General features: G+C 37.5%; 2 protein-coding genes across 6 annotated transcripts; both read left to right on the top strand.

Annotated features, from left to right (window-relative positions):
* The first annotated feature begins 398 nt into the window (after positions 1-398).
* Positions 399-13,527, top strand: ilf3a (interleukin enhancer binding factor 3a). 3 transcript variants are annotated; one of them, XM_058779555.1, is made up of 19 exons: positions 399-486; positions 891-1,062; positions 2,049-2,166; positions 2,409-2,605; positions 2,747-2,912; positions 4,037-4,184; positions 4,991-5,082; positions 5,430-5,525; positions 5,646-5,757; positions 5,852-5,949; positions 6,448-6,547; positions 6,893-6,973; positions 7,120-7,307; positions 7,464-7,598; positions 8,755-8,880; positions 10,502-10,645; positions 10,742-10,838; positions 12,369-12,698; positions 12,784-13,527. In XM_058779555.1, the coding sequence occupies exons 2-19, from the start codon at positions 908-910 to the stop codon at positions 12,921-12,923; spliced, it is 2,523 nt and encodes an 840-aa protein (XP_058635538.1). In that variant the 5' UTR covers positions 399-486; positions 891-907; the 3' UTR covers positions 12,924-13,527. The 3 variants fall into 3 exon arrangements, with proteins under 3 accessions (XP_058635538.1, XP_058635536.1, XP_058635537.1); XM_058779553.1 differs by having other exon boundaries at positions 7,117-7,307; XM_058779554.1 differs by having other exon boundaries at positions 475-605; positions 7,117-7,307.
* A 1,513-nt stretch (positions 13,528-15,040) lies between these two features.
* On the top strand, positions 15,041-19,014 carry acp5a (acid phosphatase 5a, tartrate resistant). 3 transcript variants are annotated; one of them, XM_058777843.1, is made up of 6 exons: positions 15,041-15,065; positions 15,632-15,722; positions 15,847-16,046; positions 17,932-18,056; positions 18,234-18,579; positions 18,657-19,014. In XM_058777843.1, exons 2-6 carry the CDS (start codon positions 15,632-15,634, stop codon positions 18,915-18,917), a joined length of 1,023 nt encoding a protein of 340 aa, XP_058633826.1. In that variant the 5' UTR covers positions 15,041-15,065; the 3' UTR covers positions 18,918-19,014. The 3 variants fall into 3 exon arrangements, with proteins under 3 accessions (XP_058633826.1, XP_058633825.1, XP_058633827.1); XM_058777842.1 differs by lacking the exon at positions 15,041-15,065 and adding an exon at positions 15,385-15,515 and having other exon boundaries at positions 18,657-19,013; XM_058777844.1 differs by lacking the exon at positions 15,041-15,065 and having other exon boundaries at positions 15,632-15,742; positions 18,657-19,013.
* Positions 19,015-24,331: the final 5,317 nt, after the last annotated feature.

The following is a 24,331-nucleotide window of genomic DNA, read 5'->3' as shown; positions in this document are numbered from 1 at the left end:
TTCCAAAAGCCAGAATAATGATACCCAGTACTGTTAATAATCACTGTTTAATCATTTTAATTAGTTAGCCTATTCAAGACCTATTCAACATGCTGTAATGCACGAGGAAAGCTGTCATTAAATAGTAAGTAGTTGTTTGTTTGACACAAAACAGTTCAAAACTGCAAAAATGGAACATAATAGATCATTGTATAGGAATTGTAATTGACAAATTTGAATAATAGTGTGACAACCTACCCCAAACAAAACATAAAAAAATAATAAACATGAAAATGCACTGCATGATAGGAATGAGCAATTAATTGTTCCTGCAGGGTGTGTATGCATTCTATTCACAAGGTGTAAAAAAAAAAAACGCCCCCAATAAATGGAGTTCCTCATGTCTCCGCTAGGCGAGGCGGAATTTGAGTGCGCATGCGCTGCGGGGTCAGTGCATGGCCCGGAAGTGGAGCTTTTTACGCTTCCATTGAGTAAACTGAGTGAATGGTGAGTAGGCTGCAACAAATTCGTTTAGCTATGTAAAGAAATACATGGACACGTGATATTAAAATCTACGCGATCTTAAAGACGTCTACAAATTTTGGTTGTACTAGCCAGCTGTACCGGTAAATATGAGTCGTTGTTTTTGCGTAAATCGTTTATTCAAATGACTCTCCGTGCGCGTGCTAGCATGCTTCGTCGATATCTGATGTTTTGTACAGACGCGATAGATGCTTTATTTTGAAAATGTGTTTCATTTTTGCAGCTTTATGAAGTTTCAGTTTTAATTAGAAGTCCGCTGGGAACCATTAATTGACTGGCTTGTTAACTCGATAACTCCATGTGTGTTTTGATGGGGTTTTCCGTTTGAATCCTTTATTGACTACAAACGTTGTGCGACTTGCGTACAGGTGATTGTTTGAAGAAAATGGCTCAAATGGGGAATTTTCCGAGGCGGAGGGAAGGACCTCTTCCACCTCGACCACCACCTGCCTGGGACGAGCACCAGGCCTATGAGGAGCTGCTGTACTGGGATAATCTCATGCAGGAGGGTTACCGCCTCCACCCGCAGGACTACGACCGGTAAAACACCCCATACTTCAAAAATGTAATGTTGGGAATGCTCTAAACAGGTCACGAAGAAAACCTGTATGTAGAAAATGTATAATTGTAATTTCAAGGCTTGGAAAAGTAAATATTTCTATTTATTTATTTTATTTTTATTATTGTAGTTAATTAGGCAGAAAAAGGCTAGAAATGTCTTTTTATGCTGGTTCTATTGTGCCTTTTTACCCAAGTTTCATGGATAAATGTCTTGGATATTTAATGATTAAAAGACGGGGACCCTCTTTAAATGCAGTACTTTTGAATGACATTCTGTCATACTAAGCTGCTTAAATTTATGTATATAACAGAAGTGCCCTAAATTTTTAATACAAAGGGCCAGAAATCAAACTTGATTGAGGGGCATAGACAAAAAGGTACATTTTGCATTATATCCAACTATATTACTGTATATTACAATTTAATAAATAAAATAATAATTTTTGTTAGTGCTGGGCTAGTGCGATTAATCAAATCTGAAAGTAAAAGTTTTTGTGTACATTAATATGTGTGTGTATTTATGAAATACATAAATACACATGCATGTATATATTTAAGAAAAATGTTGTTTATTTATTAAATGTATATAAAATAAATTATATGAATATAAATATACTGTATGTGTGTCTCTTTTTATATATACATAATAAATATACACAGTACACATGCATGTATTATATAAACAAACTTTTGGATGCGATTTAATCGTTGCCCAGCACTAATTTGTTTCATTGAGTTTGATTAAAAAATAATTTACAATGCTTTACATTTCAATGGGATTTTAAAAAATTAACAAAAATCTAAAATGAACACATGATTTAATGGCATGCTTTTCCCCATATTTTTTCCCTCCTCTTTTAATATGATGTACATCAAAATTCATCACAGGCCAATTTTGGCCCACGGTCCAGGTTTGGGCATGTGTGGTGTATAAAGATGCAATGAAACTTAACTTCTTGTTGCAGGTATGAAGAGTTGCGTTATTGGTATGACTGCTTGTGTTATGAAGAAGACCTCAGGCAGTACAACCAATATGTTGTTGAGTACAGGAAGTGGGAAGAGGAGAATCTGCACCCAGAGGACGTATGTTACTATGAATATTAAATTTACAATGCAAATTTGTTCATGTTCTCCCTCTCTCTGGGAGACTAGTTCTCATGTTTTTTGTTGTTTTTAGATTAAACTGCTAATATGTTTGTACCCATCATTGTTTGCCTAAAATAACAGAACACCGTGATGAGAACACATGAACCGAGGAAGTGCAAACTGCAATGGCAATGTTTTGAATCTAGTGTCATAAATTCAACTCTTCTTTTACTCTACAGCTTCCGCCAATGAGGCCACCGCCTCAGCGAACGTTTGTGAATGAGGATCGCTATATAAAGGCCAAGCACACAACTGTGTACCCATCAGCAGAGCAGCTGGATTCAGTGCAGAGCATGGTGTCTAATGTGGAGTGTGCCGTGAAGTCTGTCTCTGATTGGTTAAATGAGAAAGAGAGTAGTGCCGCCGATGCTGGAAGGTATGGGTGTTGGTTAGAGAAGTCACCTGCACTAATGTATTTAGATTTTCAATAATTTAAGTATAATAATTTAGTAATTTATATTACAGTTTCGGTGGAAGTATAACCTCTTGCTCAGAGTCTGTGCTGTCCTCTCTGCAGTGCTTCACCTCAAAGTAAATTGCGTGGTGTTTTGAGAGTGGGCCTGGTGGCTAAAGGACTCCTGCTGAAAGATGACTTGGAGTTAGAGTTGGTGTTGCTCTCCAGGGATGTGCCTACCAGTTCCCTGCTCAGGCTGATCTCTGGAAAACTCTCGGAATTCATAAAGGTTTTCTCACCCTTTATTATTAATTTGTGTTATTATAGAATGTTTTATTATAGAATTTTGAAGTTTTGATACTTGCTTTTCTCATTGATTGGGCCTCATTCGAGAAACATAAGCATAATGCAAATCTATGCAAATACAAACAGCTTTGTTTTGCTAAATGCATGAAGCAGAAAAATTGGCGTCTTTATGCAGACTGTATTTCAATGTAGTAAAAAGTTCAAGAGAGATGAGAACACTATAGTTTATTGGTATTTGAAAGCTTTATAAAATTGGCTAATGTTTCCAATAAACAAATAGACTACTGAAAAGTTGGTGTCAATAAGTTGTTTTTTGTTTTTTTGTTTTTTTCGAGCAAGGATGCATTTAAATTGAATTGATCAAGGGGCAGTAAGACATTTATAATATTGCAAAATGTATATTTCAAAAGATTTGAACTTAGTTCATCAACTTAACTTCCACAAAAATGTTATGTAGCACAACTGTTTTCAATACTGATAGCGAAACTTCAGCGCCAAATCAGCATATTAGAATAATCTGAGGGATTATTTAACACTGAAATCTGGGGTAATAAACCTTAGTCAGGGTGGTGCCATATTTAATTTTTGACAGAAATGACATTGAGGCTGTGAGGGATAGAAGTGTAGTGTATTCATGGATTGTATTGTTTAACACCATGCAGATTGTTCTGTTGACATCTTTCAGAAATAAAACTTTTGGTAGACAAAAAACTTTATAAAGTATACTGATGAAATTTATACAGTGTGTACATTGTAAAGACTGTAAGTCTGTCCCTGACAGCCTTGTTTTTATATATATATATATATATATATATAAAATAAAATTTTCAATATGGCATCTAACCTGACCTAAGGTTTTTGAAATTCAGCTTTGCCGTCACAGAAATAAATTACATTTCTTACTGTATCAAATAAATGCAGCTTTGGAGAGAGATGTCTTTCAAAAACACTCAAATTTTGAATGCTAGTATATGTATCGAAGCTTTTGTATCCTCTTGAGTTTTTGTGGGTGTAGATTCCATGCAAGACAGATGATTATTTACATGCCAATATTGATGAAAAACTAAACTGACATGCAGTTTCTCCTCTCGCTTTCTTCAATGAAAGGATGTTACTGAGGAGAAATACGTCATCACTCCATCTATCCAAGATGCTGCTATTATTGTTACTAGCCCGACGGAGCCCAGTCTGAAACTGAGCATCCATCTGACCTCACCCGTGATCAGGGAGCAGGTTGAAAAAGAGGCATCTGGAGGTATGATCTCACTCTTTTTCATTTTCGGACCTAAAAGACCATCAGTACATCGGAGGAGTGAAAATAAAAGTCCTGCTGCATCAAATGAGTGGTGGTTCCTTCTGAGCCAAATACTGGGTGCTTTCAGCATTTTAAATGTTGCAAGTATTATCTTCGCTATTGTTCAGCATTTTACTGTTGAACGTTGAGATTTCCGAACGTCACCTCTAAAGCGATACGAAGGGTTTGCATTGCAGCAAAAATTAACCACTAGATTTATATTTTACAATGTGCTTATTTTTTGTACAAGTTTTTTTTTTTTTTTTTTTTTTTTTACGGTTTCAGATCATTGTATTTAGCTTAATTGTATGTAACAATTGTTTTTGTGCTTAAGAAGTAATCTGTTCATCTAGAACAGATTTCACTTGTATTTTGCTGCAGTATTTACCCTGTACACAACCTATTTCATTTAAATTAAGGTATTGCTTTTGTTGCCTGTGGTTGCAAATTGACTTTCTCAACCAAGCCTTCTAGTTTGTCAATTTTAGGGGCGCTGGACTTTTGACCAACTGGAAACTCTCTGTCTCGGAAGGGGGGACGCAGTTGGCCTACAGAAGAGGAGGGTGAAATGTCTATAGAAGTAGAGTAATTTAAAGAAGATTTATCACTGTTTAAACAGACTAAGCTTTGTGTTAGATCACTTGCCGAACAGTTCCCCCTCTTCCTCTTGCTTGTGGGCATGGGAACACTGCGTCTGCCCCCTGGCCAGATGACAGAACCCCCCTTGGTCAAACTGTACCTTGTCTTCTTACTCCATTCGTCACTAGAACCGTGCGCGGAAAGCTCTCCGCAGGACGCTCTGGACAGGCAGAAATGCCTGGCTTCTCTGGCGTCTCTCCGCCAGGCCAAGTGGTTCCAGGTTTGCATCCCGTCTTTATTTGTCTAAAAGTCGACTTGTAACTTAATCTGACCTTTGACCTGGGGAAAATACATATTTGCACATTGAGCTTCTCTGAAAAAATGTTTTTTAAGGCTGTTTGAATTCTGAAACGTCTATAAATGCTTAAAACTGAATTGCGCATAACCTGTTTCCGTTTAAATGTCAGATGTATCTTTCCCAGGTTGCAATTTGTTCGTTATTGGTCAGAACCTATAATTTGGCCAGATTGATCTGCTTCATACAAAACGTCCTCTAAAAAGCATCTAGAAGTTCTTTGAAGATGCATGATAAAGTGTTGATGGGTTTGCTATTTGTTGGGTTAACAGGCTAAAGTGTCCGGGCTTGAATCGTGTGTCGTCGTGATTCGGATCTTGCGGGACTTGTGTACCCGTGTTTCAACGTGGGCCCCACTCAAAGGATGGGTGAGTCCACCTCAATAACCAGATAAAATGCATATATCTTTACAATTAAACACTTACAAGTCTTTTTAGAGAGAGATTTGTAGGTCACTTTTCTGTGTATATCTCTTTAATTCTATATAGATTCTTGAGCTGCTCTGTCAGAAGGCTATTTCAACCAGCGAGAGGCTGCTGGGACCTGGAGAGGCGTTCCGGAGAGTTCTGGAGTGTCTTGCGTCAGGGATACTAATGGAGGGTAAAGACTGAAACTAAGCATTACCTGTGTTTCTGAGTGACTGAGCATATGTTGGTGTTTTGAGTCATCTACTGAGCATGACTCTTCTCAACAGATGGTCCAGGCGTTTCTGATCCCTGTGAGCGAGACAGCGCTGATGCTGGCACCCATCTTACACTGCAACAGAGAGAAGACATTACCCAGAGTGCACAGGTTACTTGCAATTTTACACTGTAGTTTGAATTTTTATCGGTCTAGAAACCATACAAATGAAAATGGTCATTATTTACTTGGCCCCATATGGTGGAGCACAATGAAAATTTCATGCAGCTGTTTTCCATAAAATAACTGTTCATTGTGAGTATGTATTTCAATACTCAAAAAAGAAAAGTGACAGAAGAGATTTAAAAAAATGTAAATCAAATCTTTTCAAATATGCAGAACAAAAGTGAGATATCAGGACTTCTGTGGTAAACTTCTGTGCTTTTTCTTTCTGTTCCCTCACACAAAGCTCTTTTAAACACTGTGGTGAGAACTATGAACTCTTTGTGACCATTTCTCTTTTTTGATTATGGGAATAAAAAATACTGCAACATGAGAGTAAATGACTGAGGCCAGATAGGATGGTTATTACAGCTGATACATTCACAACCTTGGAGAAACCCATTTAGATCTTTTACAATTTATTTGTTGCTTTCCTCTCACCTCTAGTTTGCCTTAAGACTGTCAGCTTTTGGGCAGCTTTACAAAGTTCTTGGAATGGACCGCCTCAATTCCAAAGCTTCTAGAATGCTCAGCGAACAAAACAGAGGTACCAAAGTGACTCTTTCTAGTGTTCAAAAACAGTTTAACCGGCTTCCCCTCATAAAATAAGTAGGCTATGTTTGATTTTGTATCTTGTAAATGACACCTATTAGGATTGCTTGTATGAAAACTACTGCTGTAGTTCATATTGTCATTTTCTAGGGTTGATCCAGTTGCTAAACACTGAATAGACATTGAATGTTGGACTGGATAGATACCTTTGCATTTTGAATGCTAATATGTCTACATAGATGTTATGTTTTATTTCATAAGAGCAAAGAAAACCATGTTTTCTGTGTCTGTTAATCTATTATCATGCCACATTTCTCCCTTTCATTTAATTAAATTGCAGTAGCTGATATTCCTGTAAAGAGGCCAAGGGAAGTTTATGATGCAGGTGATTTGGAAATGAAGCCAAAGTTTCCGAGAAAAGGTATGCATCTCAATTTCAAATTCCCTGCACTAATTTTATATTCATTGTGTGTTAGAAAAGTACAGCATACCTCATCTAATGAAATATGTATTATATACAAAGTCAGCCATATTGTTTTTTTCATAACACCTGTTTACTCCTAGCAGAAAGACGCGAACCAGCAAATGCCCTGATGAAGCTGAACCAGCTACGGCCTGGAACCCTCTACAGATTGGCATCACAGACTGGGCCTGAACATGAACCTCAGTTCACAATGGCTGTAGAGGTGGATGGGGTAACTTATGAGGCTACAGGCCCCTCCAAACGCAGCGCCAAGCTTCATGTTGCCCAGAAAGTGAGTTAGCTGATAGTCTTAATTTTAAAAGAAACCGCATTTTAGATGCCACATGTAGCTGTTACACAGGGAACAGTTTGCAGGGTTGTTTTTAATAAGTGTGAAATAAACATTGTGTGAATTTCAGATGTTGTCTATGCCATGTCCACGACACAGGTTCTGCAAGCATTAGGTGTGCCCTTGCCATCAGAGACCAAGCCTGCAGATGAAAATAAGAGCCAGTCTGTTGCCGCACCTGCGGTCACCGGGTCCGATGAAACCACTCCTACGGGGTCTGATGACGGAAATGAGGTTGGCATCCAAAGATTGATCCTCCTTGAATAGCTTTGAGGTTTGATGCCTGTGTAGACTGTTGGGATGTAACGATTACCGGTTTGACGATAAATCATGATAAAATTCCCCACGGTTAGTATTACCGTTTCATATTTTAATTATCATTAAAACCATATTCGTTTCGATTTGAACAACTCACGATAAATGTCCAGCATAACGCACAGTTTTAAGTATCAGTCTCATGTGTGCACAGCACACAGAGTAGTTTCGGTTTAAGTGAAAACACGGCGGAAAAGCTGGGAGGTTTTAAAAGAGTGCAAAGGGAATTCTACAAATGAATATATGAATGAATTAATTATATGAATGTACCTCTGAAGGTTCTGACTGTCTTCAGAAACGATTCGATGGCATTTTGTTTTCATCTTCTCTCCATGTAATGCCTAAAGGAAGTGTTCTTAATCGCAATACTGCTTTGTCCACGGAGTTTACGGGAAACCGCTGTAATTCAGCTTTTCCATAAGCGCCACCTAGTGTCAGTGAATGGATTTACAGAGACTTATATTTACATTCAGCCTGTGTGCAGTTTCTGTCTGGCCAAAAACTGACCGAATTTGCATGCCCTGCTGTACATTTTGACCGGTTGATGAAAAACACGCTTATGTGGATTCTACACATTTAAACAATTCAGATAAGTTATCTAGAATTATTTATGGAACAGATAAAATGCATATAATCATTTATTAATCAATTATCATGTTGACATAACCCATTTCTTTATTTAAAGGCTTTTCTTTATTTGTGAGGTTTACCTTTTTATGAAACTTTTTCAAAGCTTTATTTGAAAATGTACATATTTGAACATGCTATTAAACTGTTCTCAGTCAAGTTGTCATTTAAAGTCCAAACATCATTGGTAATGTTATTGTTTTAGTGATTATGCAAACAAAGTCATTTTATTTGTTGTTTGTTGATTTTTAAATATAAAACTTGGTGAATTGATTTATGTGTTGGTACTTTTTGAACATCTCCGGCACATTTTAACAATACCGTGATAATACTGATAACCATGATAATATTGGTCACTATAATCGTGATAAGAAATTTTCATACCGTTACATCCCTAGTAGACTGTAGGAAATTGGTTTGGCATGATTGGTTCCACTTCATCTTGCAGGGTGGCCCCATCCTCACCAAACATGGCAAGAATCCCGTCATGGAGCTCAACGAGAAGCGGAGAAGTCTGAAATATGAACTAACCTCTGTCAAGGGACGCTTCAATGACAAGACCTTCACCATTGAGGTTAGACATGTTGACTAAAGCTAGTTTACTTTGGGCTAGTGTCCTTGTACTTTAAATGTCACAATGAAAATTCATGCAAATGTTCCCTGTCACAGTGATGCCAATATCACACTCAGCTGGAGTTCTTTAACACTGTTCTGAGTTGTACTGTGGCATGGGCATGAGGGACAGCAAATCGATCATGACATTTTCAGTTTCTGCTTTGAACATTTCATTTTTAGTTTTTATGAAGACATATAGGGTGGCACCTAGTGAGGAAGCAATGGGTACACTGTGTAGTGACTGAGGCAAACAAATGTTTCACTGTTTTCACAAAAATATCTATCAGCAAAAATGTTTTCAATACTAAAAAATGTTTCTTAAGCATCAAATCAGCATACTGAAGACTGAAAATCCATTTTTGATTAATTGTCCAATTATTGTAAAATCAAAATACCAAATTTGTTACATTTTTCTTTAGTCTTTTTATATGAGCAGTGTGCCTGTGACGAGGGTCAATAGGGGCTACAGGAGTCCAAAAAATGTGAAGTCCCTGGTGCAATTTGTGCAACCCAAAATCATATAGAATGACCAGGAATAAAATTCAAACGGTAAAATCACATCAGCCTAATATACATTGGGGACTTTTTGTTTTTGTTTTCAGCTGCTCCCAAACAGAAAAAGCAATCAACACACTCAATTATTTTCTAAAGAAATAACACTAAAGAAACTATCATCAAAACAAATATTAGCAGTAATTCATCAACAGTAGATCAGCACCATTCGCTCATCATAAATGTATAGTAATCCGTTATTAAAACGGACCTTCTTTCTTTTCTCTAGGAACCTGGTCAAAGTCAACATGAGCAGCTCAACAGTAAATAATGGTTATATGAATAAATTGTTTCAATAATATCCATGTTTCATGCGTCTTTTTTGAACATGTTGTATTATTAGAGGTACACTGATGTTCTTGGCTCTCTTTTGACGTCTGCGTTTCAAACATAAAATTGAGTTTTTATGCGGAGGAACATTTTAAAGCTCTACTGAATGTGATTGTTTAACCATTGATCTATAGCATCACTGATAGTAAGGAAAATGTCCTACAAGGCGTATATCCTGACTATATCGTCTGAGCAAGTAAGTAGCATGTCTGCAGAACTTTGTAAATATACAAGGACAAATAATAAAAGCCTGAAGTTTCCGAGCAATCCATGAACCCGACACCTCTGTATATGAATTGAGGACATCAGTAATGTTAGTTCTGCTTCCCATTTTTATTCATCATATGAAGTTGTAGGTGATGTGGCATGTGTTAATTAAAATGTTAAAGTCATTTCAATTTAAAAAGTTTCATCAAAATACTATCCATTTGTTTGAGTTCACTTTTGGAAAAAGTAGACTGCAGCTATAACACCAATATTCTGTCTGTCTTCATATTCTTATGAGTCATACAAATTCAGCCTGCGTCATGGACAGCAACTGTTTTTTTCTGTTGCCCTCGATCCTGTTCCTAATGTTGACCTCCTTGAATAAGCAATGCATGAGACAGTGCTGCTGTTTAAATCTACTGTTTTCCTGCAGTTGTTCTCGCTTCGAATATAATAGTTTATTGTTCTCATGTGCATGTGTTTTCTTTCAGGTGGAGGTTGATGGGCAGAAATTCCAGGGCTCTGGATCAAATAAGAAATTAGCCAAAGCCAACGCAGCACTTGCAGCATTAGAACAGCTTTTTCCAGAAGGTTCTCCTGCAGACCCACTCAAGAAAAAGAGATTCCCTCCTATGGTAAAGGCGATGTGTTATTCTGGATCTTCTCTTGGCCTCTTTCTTGTCTAATATTGTTTTGCTCTTTGGTCTAAAGTAGTTGTTGTTTTTCTTTAGGGCTATGGTATGGCTGGAGTATCTTACAATGCAGGCAATCGAGGTAGAGGAAGAGGCAGAGGTAGAGGCAGAGGATTTAACACTGGCAAGTTTGCAGGTAAACTAACATAATGAAAGGCATAAGCCTCATCTTTCTTATCAGTTTCCAAAAAATAGCTCATTTAGCATCACCATTTTGATTTCCATGGTTTGATTATCACTTGAATGCTAAGGAAGCAGAAAAATGCTTCTACATGCACAAAGAAAGTGCTCTTTAGGACTGGGCAAATGTTTATGATTTTTAGGCATGGAAAAGTCATTCATAACCTCATTTAAAATCCTAAAATTTCACAGGGGAAAAAGTGTATATATATATATGCATACCATACACGTTCGTTTTTGTGAAAAGTGGGGACATCCCATAGGCGTAATGGTTTTTATACTGTACAAACTGTATGTGCTATTGCCCTACACCAACCGTACCCCTTACAGGAAACTTTGTGCTATTTCAGATTTTCACTCCATTCTGTGTGATTTATAAGCGTTTTGAAAAGTGGGGACATGGGGTAATGTACTGAAGTCACCTTCCCCTTCTCATACCCTTGTTATTATACAAATTTGTCACAAAAACATATATATGTGTTTTTGTGACAAATTTGTATAATGACAAGGGGAGTATCTTACAATGCAGGCAATCGAGGCAGAGGATTTAACGCATATATATATATATATATATATATAACCTAATATATATTAGGGGTGTCAACATTAACGCATGCAATTAATCCAAAAATTTTACTGCGTTAATATTTTTTTTTTTATGCAAATTAATCGTTTGATAAGATTTGACCCCAACTTCTTCCCGTCATCGCAGCACGGAAGGTTATCTATCATTGTGTGATAAGAGTACAGCGAACCAGGGTAACGGCACAAGTGGGCTATTTTGAAAATACAGTCGTGGGAAAAATTACAGAGCCGTGGGTTGCGGTTTTTTGGGCTACTTTTATAATGTATCATGGCCGCCCAAAGTGTATATAGACAAATTAAAATAGATCCTTTTACTAATGTGTATTATACTTGGAATGTATCCCTGGCAACTTAAGAATGGAGAGGCGGTTAACATCACAAACAACGTGAGTTTCGGCAGAGCATTCATGTTTATTTTTGCTGTGTAAAAGCCTTAACATGACAACAGCCACTAAAGATTATATAAGATAATAAACACACGATTATGATAGGATATGGTTTGTATGTGATTTTCATGAGATTGAATGTGTACATCTGAAATGCTCATTTGTGCAGCAATATAAAAGGCTATAAATAGCATATTTTAACAAGAGTAAACGACCAAATTCCACACGTGATCGCAAAAGGAAGTTATTACAAACACTCGATGGTGGTTTGAAGTTAGTTCTGAGTAAAAGTGTACTATTAATCTCATAAATTCTCTTATGAAGCACGCAGAACAGGTCCAAGGTGTCTTCATTTCATAGATATTTTAAAAATATTGATTTAAACTTTTTCCAAGTGGAAAAGGCACCGATTTCATGGAATGACCTAACTGTTCTCCAAAAAGACGTGCATGTTACTTATTTTTCTAATGTGGATGTCATCTTAACTTTTAATCTCTATCCGTTTGTCTCCCCAGGCTCCACCATTACTGCTGGATTAACCCCAGCCCAGTCTGTTACCAACTCCAGCACACTTATGAATCCACAGGAAGACCCGTCTGCAACCTCCACCGTCAGCACGGCCACCTACCAGGCTGTCCCACCACCAGTGACTGGCTATTATAATCAGTACACCCAATCCTATTCACAATTCAAAAAGCCTGTCAATCAGGGCCAGAATCAGACTCAAACTCAAACCCAGAGCAAAACAACAAATCAACAAGCTCCTCTTGTTGGACCAGACTACGGCTACGGATATCAAGGGCCTGGCATGGGAATGGGAGGACCACCCGATTTCAATTATGCAGGTGAGTTTGAATGCTGTGTAGTAATTTGTTTTTAAGCCACAACTATCTGAAACTCTTGGTTTTTTTTTTTGGTTTTTTTAAACAGCATACAGTGGACCACCTGGTACAGCAACGTTCGGGCCACCCGGAACAACAAATCAGAGCTATAGCTTCACCCAGAGCGCCTACCCCAACCTGGGCGGCTACACAAGTGGTGCCAATAGCACAGACTTCACATACAGATAAACACAACGTTTCTCCCTGCTCAGAAATGTACAGACGCTCATTCAAACTATTGAGAAGTCATTTCTGAAATTCTATAGCCTACAGTGTCCTCTGAGTTGAAACATTTGCTCTAAACCTTTTGAGATTTTATACTGTTTTGTGTTAATTTTGCCATTTGAACTGCACCTCAGTAACAGAATTAGCATGGTTTTGATTCACCACTAGTTTCAGGAAATAATACATCAGGATGGAAGTTGCTTTCTGTCTGTGCCTAAATGGTTGGTGTGACTCAAATGGAAATTGTCTCACATAATTCTGTTTTTCCCCAAAGGTATATTTATGATCATCCTCTTGTTTTGCTTCTAAATTTTTAGCAGTTTTTTTGGACAGAATGTGGACAATGAACGCAGACTTTGATGTTTACTTCTCTGAAACCACTTCAGCTGTTTCTTTGGATTTTTAAGAGATTTGAGTTACTCAGTTTAATCTTGGTATCGTCTTTTATGTAGAATGTAGCTATTTGCTGTTAAATAGGCCAGTGCAGGAGGTTTTGTGTTCTCTGAGGTGGATGTTAAATGTCATATCTTTGACCTGTGCAAAAATAAACATTTTTTTCTATTTTTAATTGCTTTCCTGATTCATTTGATAAATTACTTTACCCTATAAAGTCCACTGTATCATATTTGATGTGCAAAGGTCTCTTAAATTTTTTACATAATCTAAACTTTGCTGAAAAACCTGTTGTACACAATCTAAAAAGTGAAAGTAATCTAGCAAAAGGCCTTTTTGTATAATTGTAAAAAATGTCCCCCTTCTTTACTGTGCAGAGTAGCATTTATATTGTTGGTAAAATATGATGAACACTTACTGAACTTAAGCGACTTGGGTTTACTTGTTTATCCATGCATCATTTTACATATTGAAATGTGAATATCATAGGCTTTTGAGAAATATTTTAATTGTACATCTACCAGTCATCATTGTCCTGCATTGCATTATTTGTTTTGTACCACAAAAACTACAGAGGTTTGATCACAAAACTAAGCATTTAAATATATTACAAAGACATTACTGGTAGATACAGATTGACAACTGATATTTATGTGCAGTTTGTGTAAGTAGTCTGTTAAACTGTTATAAAGATCTCATGGATTTACATTACAGTATAAGCTTTCATTTTGTCCATATAAATATCAGCAATTGCACAATTTTATATATATATATTTTTTAATTATTATTTTGGGCCTTTGAATGAATTTGATTTTTTTTTAGCTCAATAGTCTCACTATATCATACCATATGACCCATAAAAGCCTAATATATTTGATATTTTGGACATTCAAAAACCCATATATAAAAATAAAAGTTAGTTGTGAGACGAGTTTTTAAAATTAAAAGTCACAGTGTGACAGTCAGTCACTTTTTTATTTTATTTTTTAACTCAGATGCACTGACCAAAAAAAAATATACCACTTTCTAATCATCTGATTCTGCCATTCCAGTCATTTCTATGAGGACTGCTATTAATGCTTTGGCATAAAATTACATTCTAGAGAATTCTGTGCTTTCAACTTTGTGGCAGGACTTTGGGGAGGGCTCTGTTCTATTCCAGCATGACAAAGCTCCCGTGCGCAAAGCAGAATCTATACAAAAATGATTTACTGAGTCTGTCATGGAGTAACTTGACTGACCTGCACAAAACCTGAACCCCACTGATCACCTTTAGCATGAATTTAAAGTTGACCAAACATCTGTGCCAGAACTCACTGATGCTCTCAGTTTTCTCAAGCCTCAACACTGACATGAGCTAAAAGTCACAAACCTGATTTCTTAATGACTGAAATGTTAATACATCTCTCATTTGATATGATTTAACAGCTTTAGGGTCTGTAGTTGTTTTACAGACATCTAAATAGAGGCAGAACAGAAAGAACAGAAGAGAAGTAAAAAGGTGGAACATTAGGAGTGTTTGAAACAAATGCACTTGGTCACATGCATCTGTGGTCATTGAGTCAGTAGGAACATGCTTTGCCTGCATGCTTTGGTCACATGCGCACACCCATCTCTGTATGGGACCTAATATATAGTGGATGAGGGGAAACAGCATCCAGAGGAGGGATCATTCACACAAGGATACTACAAGGACTAAGCCACTCAATCATTGTGAGTCTTTTTTTTTCTGCTCTATATAAATATAATGTCAGAGTTTAATAACCACAGTTTTTCAGTTATAGTTTAATCAGGGGATTTTTGATATGCTTCCTCTTTTTCTGATGAATTATACCATCGATATGCCACTTTAAAACTATCGCTATCATTGGGAAATTGTGCGTATGTATATGTGTGTATGTCTGTGTATGCATACAGATATGGCAGAAATAGGAAGAGTGGTATGTTAGTATGCTATTCAGAATTCAGCTGCAGTGTTTATACCATCCCATTGGTCAAGCTGGTTAATGGGGTAAAAGAAATCAGCTGTTACTGAAATCAAGTCATGGCTTATTGATGATCAGAATGATATAAAGATAGCGCCAATGCTATAGGTGGTTATGAGGCGTAGAGAGAGGACTTTCAAAGAGCAAAAGCTGTTGGTGCAGGTGTTTTCAGTTTGAGGTTGTTTGAATTTGATGCGTCAATGTAGTTTCAGTTCTTTTGGTTTTATGCTTGTGAGAGAAGTGAGTTGTTATAACTATTTATGTGTTTTTTTTTTTTTTTTTAACTTTCTGCAGATGGCATCATCACTAATGCTGGTGTTTTTAATTGCTCTTCCTGGGGTCCTTTGCTACCAATCCTCATTCATTGACCTGGAAGCTAAAGGAAGTGAGTTGGTCTTGATGCATGTAAGATGCTGGAAAAACTTATCAGTTGTCCTAAACATCAATATTAATGGATGTTTGTTACTTTTTGAGTGCTTGTATCTCTGCTCTCTGATTGCCTTCATCAGGTAACAAGTCATCTATCAGATTCCTGGTTTTGGGGGACTGGGGTGGTCTACCACATCCTCCCTATATTACCCCTATAGAGAAGGCCACTGCCCGCATGATGGCCAAAACTGCTTCTCAGATGGGTGCAGACTTCATTTTAGCACTTGGTGACAACTTCTACTATAAGGGCGTCACTGATGTCAATGACCCTAGATTCCAGGTTTGGTTTCTGGAACTTGGATCCCTTGAATCTTTTATAAATGCAGGCTTTTACCCATTTTATTATTTTTGATGGATCTTGTTTGTTAATGAGAGCCTGAATCCTCATGAAGTATGTCTACTGTTGAAATGTCAAATGCAACTTTGCAGAATTGGTTGAGTATTTGGATGTGGTGTGTGCTGGGTGTAGAAGAGTTTATGTAAGCTGTCCAGTCCTGATCCTGGGGGCTGTTTCATTAGAGAAGCTAAGAAAAGTGAGGATTACAGTCCAAAACCTGACTTGAAATGATGTTATATTAACAAAGTTCGGGAGTAGCACGTCAGATACTTAGCCTAATTAGACACATGTGGTACGCCATCAGGCTAATCAACACAAGGGTATAAATACAGCTGACATACCTCCTTTCATTTGACGGCTAATCAGCATCCCTCCACCATCACTAAAGTTCACAACACAGTAGGGGGGATACTCTGGGTTCGGGCAATTCCCGAGCTCGGAGCCCTTCCCCAGGACAGCACGCCAACAACGTATTACCATACTCGCCAAATATGCATTACGTTACTCGTGCTAAATATATGTAAGTGTGAAATAACCTAACAAATCAATCGGTACTAAAGCGGTTTCACAAACGACAATTTAAATTCACGCAATCTCACTAATTCGATCCAGGTTCAGTGAGTCAGGATAATTTGATATGCATGCTTATTCTTAAGCAGGATCAAATCGATCCACCATGGCAAACGGCGAATATTTGTGCTGTTTAATGCATTTGAGACATTGTTTTCCTCCGTGCATAACTGACACGTCACAGGTATATTTTTCATCTCTAAATGTTAGAAAGCCATGCAAATCCACTTTGCTGTCAGGAGTGGGCGATAGGGCTGGGAATCGATTCCAAAAGGAATCGATTCCGAGGCGTTGGGAACCAAACATTGGAATCGATCCCATCAAGGGAATCGACTCCTCATTCAGACTCGGAGCCTTTTCAGTTCAACAAAGCTTATCTATGTGTGCCTCTTAAAGGTTGCATTCTGCGACGGCTGCACACATTTAAATTCACGAAAACAAACAAAGAAAACGTGTGGCTTATAGTCCACAATTTTGAGCGCTGCACGACAGAATAATGACGTGATCGAGGGTCTTGATCTTCTTAATTTCCATCTAAAATACCATTTAAGACATTTTCTATGACTTGACACTGACACAATGACACCGACAGCTTGTGGTTTCTGTCAGTGTTCTGGTTATTGTGTTTCAATGTACAGTTTGTTAACTTTGTGCAAAGCATGCAGTAAACTATCACTTAGCTGAACTGTGCACATTTATGTTAGACACTTAATGTCTTGTTCAGTTCATGCGATTTAAAAGCATGTCCCTGCTGAGCTATGATAGTATATTAATCCTACATAAGTGTTTTTATGATGGCAGTAACCGTAAATCAAATGTAAACTGGCTAATACAGCCATACTAGCTCAAATGAGTGTCTCTTATCAGTTAATGTAGTCCGACTTTCATTTTTAATTCAGTGACTTAACTTTCGATCTAGAGAGAGGCTGCATGGCTAGAAACTGCTGCTCAACTGAATGTGCAAGACAAGTAGCAACTGTTAAAGTGTCTTCATATCTTAAGTCATTGGCCTACATTTTGGGCACAATACATTAAATGTAGTTGGTTGTAGCTTTTTTATATATATATATATATATATATATATATATATAAAAGGTATTTTAAAATGTATAGGTCAGTTGTCTGTCTTTGGCTCGTGTGTTTAATTGGGGTTGGAGCTAAACTCTGCAGGATGCAGTGGCAGTCTAGGAACTGGTTTGGCCACCCTAATCTAGTCTTTCACCTAATGTAGGTCGTGGTCCTCTCGTTCTCTTTGTAGGTCACGTTTGAAGACGTCTACACTCAGGATTCTCTTAATATTCCGTGGTATGTCATTGCTGGCAATCACGACCATGCTGGAAATGTCCTTGCTCAAATTGAGTACAGCCAGAAGTCAAAGAGATGGTACGTAAGCCAATGTGTCTAGGCCTCCATGTCTAATTGAGTTTGGTTTCCTGGTTCTTAAGCTCATTTGCAGTGTGATTCTACTGTCAGGGCAGCGTGTAGACTTGCCCTAGAAGTAACCGATGCCCTATTATTTCCCAAATAGGCTGTTTTTAACATTTATTTCCATCTTTTAAGGAACTTCCCCTACTATTATTATGAGATGAACTTCCGCATTCCTCGAACAGACAGCACTCTGACCATCATCATGCTGGACACGGTGTTGCTGTGTGGAAACACTGATGACTTCCTTGACCAGCAGCCCAAAGCTCCTCGAAGTGGTGTTCAGGCCAACACACAGCTGCTGTGGCTTCAGCAACGCTTGGCAAAGTCTAAGGCTGATTATCTGCTGGTGGCTGGCCATTATCCGGTATGGTCCATATCAGAGCATGGGCCAACTGTCTGTCTGCTGAAGAAATTGAGACCACTGCTTAAGAAGTACAAGGCCACTGCTTACCTGTGTGGCCATGATCACAATCTACAAGTAGGTCTTCAAGCCTTTTGATAAAGTTCAGTTTGGGTTGATTTTGTTTGACTTTTTGCCTCTTTGCCGTTTCTCAGTACATCAAGGAGTCTGGTATCGGTTATGTGGTCAGTGGAGCTGGTAACTTTATGGATCCCGACGTACGGCACCGCAACCAGGTTCCTCCAGGCTACCTCAAGTTCTTCAATGGTGATGCTGGCACCTTGGGTGGCTTTGCCCATGTAGAGGTTAACAAGAAAGAGATGACCGTTACTTTTATCCAGGCTAGAGGAACCTCTCTTTACAGGGCTGTTCTTAAAAAGCGTGACGATCTTTCCAGAGTGGATGACACTGTTTGAAATTCTTATCCAGTTTTAATGTGACTTTGGGATGTTGACCCAGGTCTTTTAGAGATGTGCTCAAGATTGGGGGAGAGAGAAAAATTCACTCTTTAAATCCTTAAGTATTTATAGATTAGACTCTTAAATTGTTTAACCAATAAATGTTTGGTGCGCTATGTTGAGAACCTGTAAGTGATAAATGATGATTATTAAAGAACTCCTTTTAAACTACTCTTGTGGCGGTAAGTCTGCTTCTCAGTGGTTCGCAACTGGACTTCTGATGCTTTTTGCAACAATTGACCTTTTGCAGGGAGTTTGATTAGTCATAACGCTGAATCCGCCATTTGTCCAAAAAACCAAACGGGTACATTACCATCAGTGGATTTGAACTTAAAACAGTTTGACTCCTTTACATTCTTGAAACAAGATTCCTTCTGATGTGCATTAAATGGGTGGTTGACTTTTTTTTTTTTTTTTTTTTGGTCATACTTTTAGATGCGCTGTTATTTGTAAATGCTACTGCTTCTGTTAGCTTTTAATATACGGTTTTATTGTAATTAAAGCTTTAATACAGTACGGCAACGGCACGCGCATCCATGTATGTAACAACGCTTCTCATAGCTACAGTATGTGAAAAGTATATTCACTGATCTGAGAGAGAAAGAGATGCAGGGCTACGCGAGCAACAGTATTAAGAACCGATGCTAGAGCATTGGTTTTGCAACCTGTGAATCCTTTAGAAGACAGACTCGCAATTTATATATTAATAGATTGTTACGTGGTGCACCCGTAGTTTTCTGTTCTGCTGCGTCCCAATTCGCATACTATCCGTCCTAAATAGTATTCGAAAATAGAATAGGGTATATGTCGAACGTCACCGGACTAAACCCGGAAAACAGGTCTCATCGCTTCCGCTTGTCGGAGAACGTATTAATGGCGATCTCAATGGACTTTTAAGGTAATCGGTTAAATTAGCTAGATGGTTTTTATTGTTGGAGTTTTATTCGACTTTTATATATAAATGTTACTGAAAATGATAAAAATAAAACTTTTATCAATCCACATATGTGATGGACATTGGTAATGATTTATCATCTTGAGTAAAACCGCTTCATATTTAATGGGGCATTTGCAAAACGCCTGAACCGGAAGCAAGGAGACCTGGTTAGCAGAATACGGAAGTGTGTTGCGCATAACCCCTATTAGTATGTCCCAAATCATAGTATGTTTAAAAAAAGTATGCCAAAGATTCCCGGATGGTCTACTACTTCCGGCTAGAATTCGAAGTGCAGATCGATGCATGAGTAGTGACCATGCACACTCTAACGGCTAATATTGCCCACAACACATTGCGTGGTGGACGAGGAATCGATCAGAACTACAAACGCGCATAAAACGTGTTAAAAAAAAAAAAAACTACAAACATGGCGGATATGCGAGACCAACAGACAGGTAGAGAAAGTGATTTGAGTGATAATCAATGTCTAACCTGATAAAATAATTTTAATGTTATCCACGTTATATTTCATCTGCAGCAACACTGAACTTTTATGATGCGTTTGGTCATTAACTTTTAAATGCATCATTATGCAAACACATGAGCAGAGTTCTCTGTGTGAAAGACCCGCGATGTGCTTCTTTATTTCTCTCCAGTAGGGTAGGAAATCAAATTAAAGGAAATGTGGATGTTAACTGTGATAAGATGATTAACAGGGCAGTTTAAACAGTGACCGGATGCACGTAACTAAGCAACAGAGCGTCCGTTAAACAAGCAGCTATGAAGTAGTATGTCCCAAAGCCTGTCTACTATTCTGCTACATACTCAAAAGTATGTACTTTCTCTTCACAAAAAGAGTGCATACTTTTAGGGCATAGTAAAAGTAGGCAAATTGGGACGCAGCACCTCTCTTCTCTAAAGCAGCGCAGCATGGCCTCGCCCCCTTTGCTGCATGTTCCCGGGGGCGGGGATTATGTTAAATTCTGGGTTCTTGACGTAGCGGACCCGGGAAGTAGTTCGTTGTAGTCCCTTACCAGCCGTTTTTGTAGGCATTAAACTTCCAGAATTTTAAAAGACGATATCTCCGTTTGCATTGAACTTCCAGCTTCATAACTTTGCAGATATTGTTTATCCTCAAACAGCAACATTACACACTAACGTTAAAAAAAGTGAAATCGCAATCAACCACCCCTTTAAACATGGGGTAAGTAATACTGCAGTGGATGATAATGGGGGCATTTCGTGTGTTCTAGATTCTTTAATGCACAAATACTTCGTCACAACCTGATTCCTGTTTCTCCCACAAAGTTGGGCAATTGCCAATCCTAACTGACTTAACTGTATTTGAAACCATTGACCCAATTTTCCTGTAGCATGAGCCAGACAAAACTAGATCTGGACAGATGTTGACCACATTAATGGTATTCAGTGACCAATTCTTTTCCCTTTATTAAATATTAACAAATGCAATGCTCTGCTTTCACCTTTGAGACAGACTAATTTAAAATTAACCTAGAGATGATGTCAACCTTTAGTTATTATTTGTATTTCATAATTGGTTTTGGTTTGGTTTTATTCAATAAACTGTGCCGTTTTCACATATCTGCAATATTCACTCGTATTGTTATAATGTGCATAGATGTTTGAAAGCCAAAACTTCTCAAACTACAATTTAGCCCTAACAGACGTTGATTGAGAGATAGATAGATAGATATATATAACAGTGTAACGGTGCTTAAAGAATGGTGTGCATGTAAGCTTCATGATTTAATCTGATGAATCCCAGCCATCACATAATATCCTTGGCAGTCAGGATCCAGTCCTAATCCTTTCTGCACATGCTGTGTCTCTGTCCTCAGTTCAATCTGGTCTAATCTAAATGATTTCCTAATCCCTGATTTAACAGTTAAGCAAATCCACTGACTTCCTTGCTGTGTGTGGGGGCTTCTTTTAATTTTGCTTTTACAATTATGTAAAACCTTGAAAGGGGTATGAAAGGAACACAGTTTTGCTGCATGTAAGGTATGTTTCCACTCCTACAATATACATCCGGACCAAAAAAAAAAGACATTTTTACATTATTTTGTAAAACTAAATTTCTTTCCAAACTATGTCAGATCTTCCCATGTGACTCTTAAAACATTCTTGATGTCTATATTGGCCTACTTTTCAAAATGTATAGCTTTTTGTTCTTGGTTATACCAAACTGCCATTACTGCCTTGTAGAAGGATTTGAACTGTGGAGGACAACCAGGACAGTTTGCAGTTTTATGTGGATCTCTAGTATTAGTGTAATGCTAAGCCTTCTCTACCCACCTGCAGCGTGATTTCTTGCCTGTGGCATTAAAGCGTGAACTACCGGTATCTAATAGGTTTGTTTGTTCTACTTACAGTGCTCAAATCATTATATTGCTTTATAATTATCACCAACCCCCACTTATGTTACATTTAATTCCTCTATCATATTCCTCTACAAAAAAAAAAAAATTGCACAAATCTTTTGTTTCATAAATAAAGTTTATGACTGATTAACAATGGGAAAATAAAATAGGAATTATATTTTAAATATTAGAGCATAACCAACATGATTATAAGATTCATAATTGTGGTTTAGTAATAATAACAACAGTCAGCGCCAGTTATCTAAACAGGTGTACAGATGAGGTCACCAGCTCTCAGATGTTATTTAAGTCCAAAGATTAACAAGTCCAGCGTGTTTACAGAAAACTGTCATGAATATGTATAAAATAACTTGAAAACTACAAGAGGAAACCATATCATAGACAATATATATATTTTTAAATCAAATACTATATATATATATATATATATATATAATATGAGAGGGTGTGATATGCAATATCTGTCACTGGTTTCCTCTCAGGTTTAACTCACAGGGCAAAAAGAGGAGTCTAATCTGATAACATCCTTACTAAACTCTTTAACTCTTGCTCTTGATCAGCTAGTCAGCTAAGCTGATCCTCTAATGGTGCAATACTTAGCATCACATTCAGCACACCTTAAACACAACTGAAATAGAAGTGACACAGTGTGTGAACATACACACACACATAGTCCAAAATGAACTTTTTGCCACACCTTGAATGGTGAAAGTTTAATATATAAATATAATAATAACAACCCATTTTGGTTTCCAGAAAGAACCTTTCAGTGATCGGTTCTTAAAGAACTATTTATTTTTCCCTTAGTGTGAAGAACATTTTAATAAACTAAATAACCTTTTTCCACTATAAATAATTCTTTGTGCAATGGAAAGGTCCCATGGATGTTCTTGATGAAGAACCTTTGTTTTTAAAACTGAAATTAATCAAATATTTTACTGGCCATGAAGCCATATGTATCATTATTTTATTAATTAATTTATTTTTTTAAATAATAATATATTAAAATATCTTCTCCATTTTTACTTGTTTGATGTTTGCAAGTGTTCATTTTGGAGCCCGAACGCACATATAACACAATAACAATTAATTTTAGAAAACAGCCACTGGTTAATAAAACTTTGGATTCTAAATCCAATCCAGTTTAACTGGCCTACAAAAATAGCCACAGGTTTAGTATTACTTCCGTGTAAATCCATAAACTTCAAAAAAAAAAAATATATATATATATATATATATGCTGGTTATCCTGCGTTGAACTGAATCTGCTCCGAGGATGTATTTTGGCTTCAGGAGGAAGGCTGCTCCTGAATTGGCACAATCCTACAGACGAGATCGTGCAGTCTCTCGCGTTGTCCCTATATTACCGGGCAAACACGCCCAGGTAATGCGGCTTGGACTTACATGGCTCTGCGCTTACTGAGGTCATTTAGGGTCAACAGCACTTATTTTGAGGACAGGCCACTCATCCTCACATTCTCCACAGGTTGAGACCCAGCTTTTGCAGTCAAATAGAAAAGTTTAGGGTACTGTGGTAAATACCGACAACACCTTCATTGGGCATTGATCAAAGAAGCCAAAAGTTTCCAAATAAATTTTTTCTATTTAAAGGGAAGAATTTAAAACATCAAGGAATAGTTCACTAAAAAAAAAATGCTTAAAATGTACTCACCCTTAGGCCATACAAGATGCAGATGAGTTTGGCTTACTCACCAATGCATGTGAATGGGTGCCGTCAGAATGAGAGTCCAAACAGCTGATAAAAAAAATCTAAATGATTCACAAGTAGTCTACACGACTCCAGTCCATCATTTAACATCTTGTAAAGTGAAAATATGTGTGTTCGTAAGAAACAAATCCATCATAAAGCCATTATATTTAATTATAAAAAAGTCACTTCTGGCCAATGAATCCATTTCCATAATCCGTAATGCTCCATCCAGTGAAAAAGTCCACCCCCTGTTGTCCTCTCATATCAAAATCCACTGGCATATTTGTTTAGAACTGTTTTGGACTGTTTTTGATGGTATAAA

Source organism: Onychostoma macrolepis, chromosome 06, assembly GCF_012432095.1.
Source record: "Onychostoma macrolepis isolate SWU-2019 chromosome 06, ASM1243209v1, whole genome shotgun sequence".
Classification (NCBI taxonomy): Eukaryota; Metazoa; Chordata; class Actinopteri; order Cypriniformes; family Cyprinidae; genus Onychostoma; species Onychostoma macrolepis.
This window is presented reverse-complemented; position numbering and strand designations above follow the sequence as displayed.

Excerpts from the sequence above, each read along its gene's own strand:
- ilf3a (XM_058779553.1), top strand. The coding sequence starts at position 908 with ATGGCTCAAATGGGGAATTTTCCGAGGCGGAGGGAAGGACCTCTTCCA. Across the intron at positions 5,083-5,429 it reads GCCAGGCCAAGTGGTTCCAG|GCTAAAGTGTCCGGGCTTGA; the intron begins GTTTGCATCCCG and ends TTGGGTTAACAG. Across the intron at positions 10,839-12,368 it reads TAACACTGGCAAGTTTGCAG|GCTCCACCATTACTGCTGGA; the intron begins GTAAACTAACAT and ends TTGTCTCCCCAG.
- acp5a (XM_058777843.1), top strand. The coding sequence starts at position 15,632 with ATGGCATCATCACTAATGCTGGTGTTTTTAATTGCTCTTCCTGGGGTC. Across the intron at positions 16,047-17,931 it reads TCAATGACCCTAGATTCCAG|GTCACGTTTGAAGACGTCTA; the intron begins GTTTGGTTTCTG and ends TTCTCTTTGTAG. Across the intron at positions 18,580-18,656 it reads GCCATGATCACAATCTACAA|TACATCAAGGAGTCTGGTAT; the intron begins GTAGGTCTTCAA and ends GCCGTTTCTCAG.